Genomic DNA, 10,110 nt, shown 5'->3' on the forward strand with positions numbered 1-10,110 from the left:
GATAATGTCAACAGTAGAGGGAGACAGACTGCTGGAAATATCCATTGTTGAACATTGCTGTGTGGTGTTCATAGGCTAGTAGATCAGAAGTGATATTTGTATTAATATTATTTTCATGTTACTTTACAGAAAAGGATACAACTACGCTCAATTTTGCCTTAAGGATTTTTTTTTTTTAACTTTTTTAGCATCAAAATGTATCTAATATTGCTTTTTTTTATTCTTACTGAATATTGATCAATATACATTTATATAAAAGAGGTAAAAGTTGTTTGTTTTGCAATAAAAACCATAGAACTACAAGCCAGGAATTTAATATAAATATATTTATATGTAAAAATACATACTTCAGCAAATGGTGCACAATTAATTTTTTGTTTTGTTTTGCCTTATAGTGCAGTATAGTGTATACATTGTAATTATATTTGTATTTTCAGACCTTTTCGTTAGCTACAGAAATATCGAACATTTAAAAGTTTATTAAAATATTTGATCAATTATTTAACATTTAATCATTCATTGCATTTGATAAAATAAAATGACTTGAAACCTACAATATAACCTAACTCTACAAGTAAATACACATTAAATATGTTTAGTTCATGTGTGTTAAACCATTTACTTGTTTATTAACAAGTATAAACAATATTAACAAGTATAGTGATATAGTATATCCAGAGGTGGGTAGTAACGAGTTACATTTACTTCGTTACATTTACTTGAGTAATTTTTTGGGGTAACGAATACTTTTCGGAGTATATTTAAAGATGGGTACTTTATACTCTTACTTGAGTAAATATTTGGGGAAAAATCTGTACTTTTACTTCGTTACTGTGTGTTACGCTCCTCTCGTTACTTTATCTTAATGCAATAAATGTTATAATGCTTCAGTTTATTCCAAACGCGCCGTCTACTTTTCTCTGGGCAATGAGCGATGCCCATTCGCGAATGATTCATTCTTTTGAGTCAATTCTGTTCAAAGGCTTGATCAAACCAATTGGCAAACGAGTGAATTGGTTCATGAATCAGTTTGAATGAGTCGTTCAGTTCCCTGCCGCACGCGCTGAGCATCTGAAGTGGTTCACTCGGAGTTGTAACGTTTAAGAACAGAAAGAGCGTTGAAAACGTGGCTGGAACTGCACTGAATTGAAATCTGCAAAGGCTATTATTTGCTAGCGATGGAGATCCTTATTAGATGAACACCGCGTGTGCTGTCTACTGTTTAACAGGTAATAACTTGGGCTACATTCGATTACAGTACACGATACCACTGTGACATTAGTTTGTTGTACGTGTGTGGCTTATAACAGAGGGGAGTCAAGTTGAATGCAGCTTCCAAAAGACAAATAATAGCCGATTAAGATTTTATTAATTTTAATACAATCACACCGGTGCAAGTACGTTCAGCGAGTCATATTATCAGCTGCTAAATTCAGATCTGTGATTGCTTGCTGGCGCTTAGCCAGAGATAGATGCGTTTATACAGCGCTGCGCATTATAACCAATCACACATGATTCTTTTGAGCTTATTAAAGCATTGGCCAATCAGAGGTGTTCCGATGAGTCATCGCTAAAATGCCGGTGCTTCCTTCACTCGCTCACTGACTGGAGACATCTTTCTGGCGAATTCTCTCGCAGGAACAACAAAGTGCAGATGTGTGTACAAATCTTTAATTAAGATATTGATTTCACAGTGTTAACAGTTTCAGTGATTTTAATGGGAGTTTCTGAGAGTGATTGAAATCTAGACTGTCAGTGAAAATTATCTTTAATAATGTAAATGTTATTTGCTCTCTTTCTGAACAATGAAAGATTAGTAGCAATATTTATCACATTAACTTTCAATGTTAAATTCACATTTAATATAAAGTCAGTCGTATTAAAATATGTTATGGCATGACACCTATATCTGTTACTTAAGTAAACAGACAGGGTTTTATAATAGATTACATAAATTGGAGTAAAGGCTGATGAAATATATACATTTATACATGCACACATACATTACATACATTTTATCTATATATCTAAATAAAAATAGGCTCAGTACAGTATATATGACCCAAAGTAACTAGTAACTAACTACTTGAGTAGATTTTTTATCCGATACTCTTTTACTCTTACTCAAGTAACTATTCAAGACTAGTACTTTTACTTTTACTTAAGTAAATATTTCTAGAAGTACTTTTACTTTTACTTGAGTACAGTTTTTGGGTACTCTACCCACCTCTGAGTATATCAGTTTCTTTCCTGAGTGATATTATGCTTTGACTGTACAGTGCATAGTATTGACTGTAGTCCAGGGCCTAAATATCATATCGATGCCAAACTGACTCGCTTTTGGAAGTGACTGCAGCCCTGTCTACTCCATACATAGCAGGATGGAAAGTCAAGATAAATCGGTTATTTTGAAGTGGCTCTGTTGAAACAGTTCCTTGTTTACTGGTCGATCAAACTACTTGATGTCGAAACCACCAGGAAACACTTAGCTGGAATGAGTTGACAGTTCCTAACCCTTGTTGTAGCTGATATTTGCAGCAGCAATCTTCTCCACCCCTGAGCATACAGTCCCGGGAAAGCCTCTCTGTGCAGCATCCATCCCAAACCAACAGTTTGTTTACCTGCAGTTACTGATGCAAAAGGTAGTGACACCAGATACTGAAAGAAAGCAAAGATTCACACACCTTTGCCCTTCACAGATATGTAACTCTGGATCTCAGTGTTTTGGGTAATATGCAAAAATATAGAAAATTCTAAGGGGTTCATAAACTTTCAAGCACCACTGTGTGTATTTGTGTATGAAATCAGGAAACTGATTTGAAACTAAAGAAATTTTTTTTTTAAATCTGTTGCTTTAAAATTAATTTTAACTGAAAGAAAATGATAGAAATTAATGAGCGATATTTCGGATTTCATTTCAGGTATAACTGATGTACTAAAATAATAATAATTACAAACTAAAATAACATTAAATAACTATTTCAGTTTTATTGTTTCCACTGTATCATGCTAACAAAAACTTATACACTGTATAATAGGGAAAAAAATCAGCTAGATGTTTTTGTAAGTGTGATATCAATAGAAAGAATTGTGAAAAATATTATTTGCTTTGCATAAAATACAAATATTCATCGTACATTTAAAGTCATATTTCACTGACTACAAATTAGAATATGCAAGTGAGCTAAAAAAATAATATTTATTGATTTGTAAACAACAAATAAAGAACAAACAAACGTTGACCGCTCAACATACAAGATGGGGATGTTAACAACAGCAGTTGAGCAACAGAAAGCATCGTAGTGTACAACAAAAACTATTCCTTCTATTCACGACAGGGGCGATTACTAGTCCTGAAACACCTTCCAGCTTATTTTAACGTGACTTAAGTGCAGATCTAAAGAAAACACTTCGGGGGATGCAGCCCGCCCCCCTTTATCTATGCTCCTGCTGCCATCAGATCTCCAGATGAAAGGGGGATGGGAAGGAGGAGTAACATTTCATTACCATAGATCTGCAAATAATAAAACTTATATACAAATCACAATGCATGGAAAGAAATGCACGCATGGTCAGACTCAACCAAGTAGTTTAACTTCCAATGACAATCTTGAAATCTCATTCCTTGGGAAGCGGTCTTCGAAAAAGCAGAATGTGGGGCTCTGTATGGAAACAGTGGGATTAGGGTCAAGGAGAATAACAGGCAACATTTTTATAGACATTTGGATAAATTTAATTTACCAGTTAGAGCTTACTACTTAGTCAGTATTTAAGCTGTCAAAGTAAGTTTTAAAGCAGCCCTAGGCCCTTTATGTTAAGACAGTGTCTTAAATACGAGTTTGACCATCTAGCAGTTAGCCAGTAAGTAATCGGTCTTATTTTTGGAATGAATTTAGAATAATCTATGCTTTTATGTAACTGAATTTTAAAAATGATTAATAGTCTTAAGGGATAGTTCACCCAAAAATGAAAATAATGTCATTAATGACCCTCACCCTCATGTCGTTCCAAACCCGTAAGACCTCCGTTTATCTTTGGAACACAGGTTAAGATATTTTAGATTTAGTCCGAGAGCTCTCAGTCCCTCCATTGAAGCTGTGTGTACAGTATACTGTGTCCATGTCCAGAAAGGTAAGAAAAACATCATCAAAGTAGTCCATGTGACATCAGAGGGTCAGTTAGAATTTTTTTGAAGCATTGAAAATACATTTTGGTCCAAAAATAGCAAAAACTATGACTTTATTCAGCATTGTCTTCTCTTCCGTGTCTGTTGTGAGTGAGTTCAAAACAAAGCAGTTTTTGATATCCGGTTCGCCAACGAATCATTCGATGTAACCGGATCTTTTTGAACCAGTTCACCAAATCGAACTGAATCGTTTTAAACGGTTCGCATCTCTAATACGCATTAATCCACAAATGACTTAAGCTGTTAACTTTTTTAATGTGGCTGACACTCCCTCGAGAAGAGTCAATGTTTTGTTCATTATCTGGCTCGGCTCAGTGTTCATCTTCAGTTCTCTCTTCACAGCAGTTCAGTCAGTGTACTGTTTGAATAAATGCATTACTCCGGGATATTGGTTTGTTTTAACTCAGAGGGAGTGTCAGCCACATGAAAAAAGTTAACAGCTTAAGTCATTTGTGGATTAATGCTTATTGGAGACGCAAACTTTTTCAAGCGATTCAGTTCGATTTGGTGAACTGGTTCAAGAAGATCCAGTTACATCGAATGATTCGTTTGCGAACAGGATATCACTACACTGTTGTGTTTTGAACTCGCTCATAACACACAGAAGAGAAGACAATGATGAATAAATTTGTAGTTTTTACTATTTTTGGACCAAAATGTATCTTCGATGCTTCAACAAATTTGAACTGAGCCTCTGATGTCACATGGACTACTTCGAAGATGTTTTTATTACCTTTCTGGACATGGACAGTATACCGTACACATAGCTTCAATGGAGGGACTGAGAGCTCTCGGACTAAATCTAAAATATCTTAAACTGTGTTCCAAAGATAAACGGAGTCTCACGGGTCTGGAACGACATGAGGGTGAGTCATTAATGACAATTTTCATTTTTCTGTGAACTAACCCTTTAAGGTGAGACTGCAGGCAAAAACACTTTTTTCAAGCACCTGTCACTTTTGGGCTTTTCATAAAGTGCTTTTTCAAACAAGTGGAAGAAAAACATCCAAAAGACACTGTTAAGTATTTATTTTATAGCACTTTATCTATTTGGGTCAATAGATTTAAATTACAATACATATTTTTAAAAGCCGATTTCTCGAAATTAGTTTTTTCTCCAACACGGAGCCATAAATCTCCACTTCAGTAGCACTTGCACACACCAAACATTACATTTTTATTCCTGTCCATATTCTGAAGGTTTTTACAGAGGGATTTGTTCATATATATTTTCTTTGATTATATATACACAACATTTTATTCCCCCCAAAATTGTGAAAATATATTGTTTTCTGGCTGTTCAAAGTATTTTCTGAATTATGGAGACAAAAACAATAAAAATAGCCAGAATTCCCTCTGTAAAAATATTTGACTCTAATATGTCAAAAATAAATAAAAATAAATAATTTTGAAACTGACTTCATCCAGTGTTCAGATTTTTGTACTAGACGTTTATGGAAATTAGTGCATATTTCAGTAAATAATGCCTCATTTGCATATTTAAACATAAAATTTTAGAAAAATTGTAATACAATTTTTTTTTGTAATAATCAATGTAACGTAATCAGTCAACTGGGTAAGTAAGGTGATAACTATTAACGTTAGTTATTTTAACCCTATTCACCTGCAGTGTCTCGCCTTAAAGAGAAACTTAGGGTGCTTTCACACTAGCACTTTTGGTGCGCACCCGGGTTTGATTGATGTCAGAGTTCGGTTCGTTTGGATGATGTGAACACTGTCTTCCGTACTCGGATGCGCACCCACGAACTGTACCCGAGTCCGCTTGAAAACGGTGGTCTGGGGTACGCTTCATGTGAACTCTGGTACGGCTCGCTGCTTATGTGAACGCAATCGTACCAAATCGCGGAAGTGAACCGCTTTTAATGATAAATTATTTGATGAAAATGTGTTTGTTTCACTCACTTTCCTGATGAGCGTGACTGACGCGCTACAAGCAGAGAGCTGTACATCTCATTTATGTTCGCCTTCAATGTTCTTTAGAGGATTTTCAGTACATTCGTAAGACAGACGCAAGTTCCGTTATGTACCGAAGCTTTATAAACAAAACGAACAGTTCAAAAAACGTAATACATAAAAGTGCAGAGTAATGTTATGCATTTGCCGCCTTCTCCTGCGCTGGCGTTACCAAGCAACTTGGTAAACAGCTGCTGGCTTGATGACGCAAGAGAACCGCGGTTCGGACAATAGTATGTTCCTGCACAACCGGAGGCTGCAGTTTTAGTACCCCGTCTATAGGACCCCGGTTATAGGACCCTAGTTTTTTGTGACAGCGCCACCTATCGAAATGGATGATATAGCAACGGTTGCAGTTTCAGGAGCGCAGTTATAAGACCGAGGTGGTTTAGTTTGTACATACATAGTTTGAAAGACATTTAATCTCAGGAGTATTTTTATTATATTTTATAAAATTCGTTTTTTATTCAAAATACATCAGAGGTAAAATTTAAACAATTTACACAAAACAAATTACAAATGTATATCAATCTTTAAACTGAAAAAGTGAAGTCTTAGTTTCTTGAATTATACTGTATATTGATAAACCTCCTTAAGTTTAACTAATTTGATCATTATCAGGTAAAATAAAGATGGAATCAGAATATGCAGTCACTAAATGATATAGCTAGATATTGTAATGGTTGTAGAGAGGCAAGACAAAACTCGAGAATGATTAAAGAATGAATTTGACATATTATATATATATATATATATATATATATATATATATATATATATACATACATACATACAAATATACATTTTTATATATATATAATTTGTGCAAGAACAAAAGCACCAAAAAGACTCCCTTTTGTGGCTGCACATGGCTGTAGGCTTCAACTCTGAGAGTCTGAGAGAGAGAGAGAGAGAGAGAGAGAGAGAGAGAGAGAGAGAGAGAGAGAGTGAGTGAGTGAGTGGGAGAATGAGTGAGAGAGAGAATTAAATAAGAAACATTTGTTTAACATGTTCAACTGAAATATATCTCACTGATTTAACACTTATGAAATGTTTTTGAGCTTTTTCACATTTGGCTCCCAAACTCTGGAATAGCCTTCCTGGGAATGTTCGGGGTTCAGACACACTCTCTCTGTTTAAATCTAGATTAAAAACGCATCTCTTTCGCCAAGCATTCAAATAATGTATTTCTTAAATTGTGACTGCAGTTGCATCTGATCAAATGTGCATTCTTATTCATTAGCTTGGGTTAAACTAATTAATTTTACTTTGTTGGAACTGCAGTTATGCTAATGATGTGTCTATTTGTTTACATATTTTGGTAACTAGGATTTACACAAGCTCCAGTCTGGATCCAGAACACCTGAGAAGAGATGATGCTGACCCTCAGAGAACCCCAGATGATCCTAACCTTGAAACAACAAACAGAACTAACAAATATCGCTAGAAGTGTGACTGCATCATATAATAACTGCTGTTAATAGTGTTCATCGTCTGGCTGACTACATCTTGTATTATATTTTCAGAAAAATTCTGTCATATGCACATAAACTGACAGTCACCACTGTTAAGCTACAACTAAATATTGTAGAAACGTAATTTTCTGAAGGTTGCTTTGTAATGGTTTGTATCGTAAAAAGCGCTATACAAATAAACTTGAATTGAAATGTTGGAGTTATAGAGAGAGAAATTCAAATAGAATGTTCATGTTACTGACATCTAATTCCAAACTCCAAATGTGCAATACATATTCTTCCACTTCACTGAAATAGTTATCAGAGAACAATCACTGTTGTGTTAACATAAATATCAGTAACGAAAGGGTGCACTAGGCATTGCTCAAAAATAATTATTAATATACTCTGACCTGCAATGATAATCCAAATCAGAAAAGAAGACCTGCTCAGCCTCTTGTAAGGAGACAATCCGGGGGACAGCCAGGGCATTTATGATGGCCTATGAAAAACATTAATGTAAATATACTATAATACCACTACTGAACATTGGATTGTTATATGCATCTTGAAAAAGAGAGAGCCTATTATATATAGAATATTTTGAGGTCATCTCAATTAAAATAACTAGTGCATTTTTTTCATCATATGTCCTACAATGATCTTAACCAAATCCATAAAATTCATATTGGCCATGCAGAACATCACAGAAACTAACACATGATAACCATGGACTGTGTTTGTCATAGGCCTGCAGATTAGGCTAAATTGTTACAGACTTTTAAAACTGCCAAACGACTCATTCATGATTGCAAAACAATGCCAAATGACAGGCTAATTTGTAGTGCAACCAGGCAGTTGAATTATGAAAGGTATTTTATACCTAACTAATAAGGTAAAACAATGATTAAGCAAGTTTTCGTACTAATACAGTAAGCTCCAGATAAATCTTACACATTTAACATCAGCATGTTTTCATGCTCATCTTTTAAGCTAAATTAATGTGCTGGCTAGATTTACTTATTATAAAACGCAACAAGGATTCATTAAATCATGGCCACGAATTAAGAACGTCGTAGTAATTAATACATCTAGAATAGGAATTCTAAATTCATGGGAATTAGTTATTAATTCATAGTTAGCAGCTCTCACTTTGGCTATGTCAACTTTGCTTCGTTTAAATGTAATATAATAAAAGTTCATTTAATATCGGTACTCACAGTCTGATTGTCCACGTCGTCCATTTCAAATGAGTGTTTTCGGTGATCCAGTTCGGTAGGTGGCACTGTCAGAAAAAACTAGGGTCCTATAACCGCTGTCTCCGAATGTGCAGGAATAATACCCTTCTCGGTTCGGACTCAAATATTATAATATGAACCTAGTCCAGCGGGGGCAGGGGGAGGGGGGAGCAACCGAACTCGGGTTCGGACCAAGTGAACGAAGTGTGAAAACACCCTTAGATGACTAACTTGTAAGACCAGTCTAAATCATTTCTGCAACTGGTCTCCAGGTCTATACTACTAACCTGGTTTATGGATCATGTAGTGGATCCAGCCCTGACTCTGCTGGACTCCCAGTCCTCTCCATTCCTCTTCGGACATTAAATGGGAGGACGGCACCAGTTTGGAAAGCTGCTTGGGAAGCATGACATGTCTAAGAGGAAGGAGAGGGACAGCATGTTTGTTTGACTGACTAATACTGAATACTTTACAGCTCTTCAAACTGTTTGTCAGGCAAAATGAGGCGACTCGGACGACAGAACTCGGAAAATACATTTTAAACAGACCGTCTTTAAACACTAGCGGATGTTTTGAAGATATCGTTTTAAAACTGACCCAGTCAAATGCCATTACAACGGTCATTATGAAGTGTCGCGTCCACTCGAAAATGAAGTGAACAGTTGAACGAGAGAAATTCATCACCTGTACTCGTATTCCTCGTCAGAATACTTGTCAGAATAGTAAATCTGCTTTTTCGATGAAGACATTGTGGTGAAATGGCTAAAATCCGAAGTGAAATCCTGGAAAGCTCGCTCGCGGTGTTTTCCAGAGGGCGCCGCTTCAGGTTTGAACTCAAACGGTCCCTCGCTCGCTTCTGATAGGCTGAGGGAGTCGCTCGTCGTATAGGCTCCGCCCCTATCGAAGCACGCCTTCTGCGTTTGATAAGAGCTAGTTCGATATTTACTGGCCTTGTTTTGTTTGAGACCTTTTTTTAATATATATATATATTTTCTTTTCAACTGTAGCGCTTTTTTATTTATTATTTTTTTTTAATAAAGGTGAGTTTAACCGTGTTGAACTTATACGTTTCAACACAGACGTGTGAAACCCAAGGATGGTGATTATGCTAAGAGAGTTTTACATAGCTGTAATCTTACAAATATACAATAAACCAAAATACTTTTATTTTAAGGTCAGATACACGTTTTTATTACGACAAAAAGTAGTTTAGTCCGTCCCTCAAAGTTCATAAAAATCGGCCCTACTTGGGAGGATA

General features: G+C 35.6%; 1 protein-coding gene across 1 annotated transcript; it reads right to left on the reverse strand.

Annotated features, from left to right (window-relative positions):
* Positions 1-3,188: 3,188 nt before the first annotated feature.
* Positions 3,189-9,701, reverse strand: LOC132131260 (cyclin-dependent kinases regulatory subunit 1-like). Its single transcript, XM_059543283.1, has 3 exons — positions 9,537-9,701; positions 9,140-9,267; positions 3,189-3,662 (listed from the first exon to the last, which is right to left on the reverse strand). The coding sequence occupies exons 1-3, from the start codon at positions 9,599-9,601 to the stop codon at positions 3,619-3,621; spliced, it is 237 nt and encodes a 78-aa protein (XP_059399266.1). The 5' UTR covers positions 9,602-9,701; the 3' UTR covers positions 3,189-3,618.
* Positions 9,702-10,110: the final 409 nt, after the last annotated feature.

Source organism: Carassius carassius, chromosome 48 (genome assembly GCF_963082965.1).
Source record: "Carassius carassius chromosome 48, fCarCar2.1, whole genome shotgun sequence".
NCBI lineage: Eukaryota > Metazoa > Chordata > Actinopteri > Cypriniformes > Cyprinidae > Carassius > Carassius carassius.

Coding starts and splice junctions, on each gene's coding strand:
- LOC132131260 (XM_059543283.1), bottom strand. CDS start 9,601: ATGTCTTCATCGAAAAAGCAGATTTACTATTCTGACAAGTATTCTGAC. Junction 9,268..9,536: donor GACGAGGAATACGAGTACAG/GTGATGAATTTC, acceptor CCTTCCTCTTAG/ACATGTCATGCTTCCCAAGC. Junction 3,663..9,139: donor CTACATGATCCATAAACCAG/GTTAGTAGTATA, acceptor GTTTCCATACAG/AGCCCCACATTCTGCTTTTT.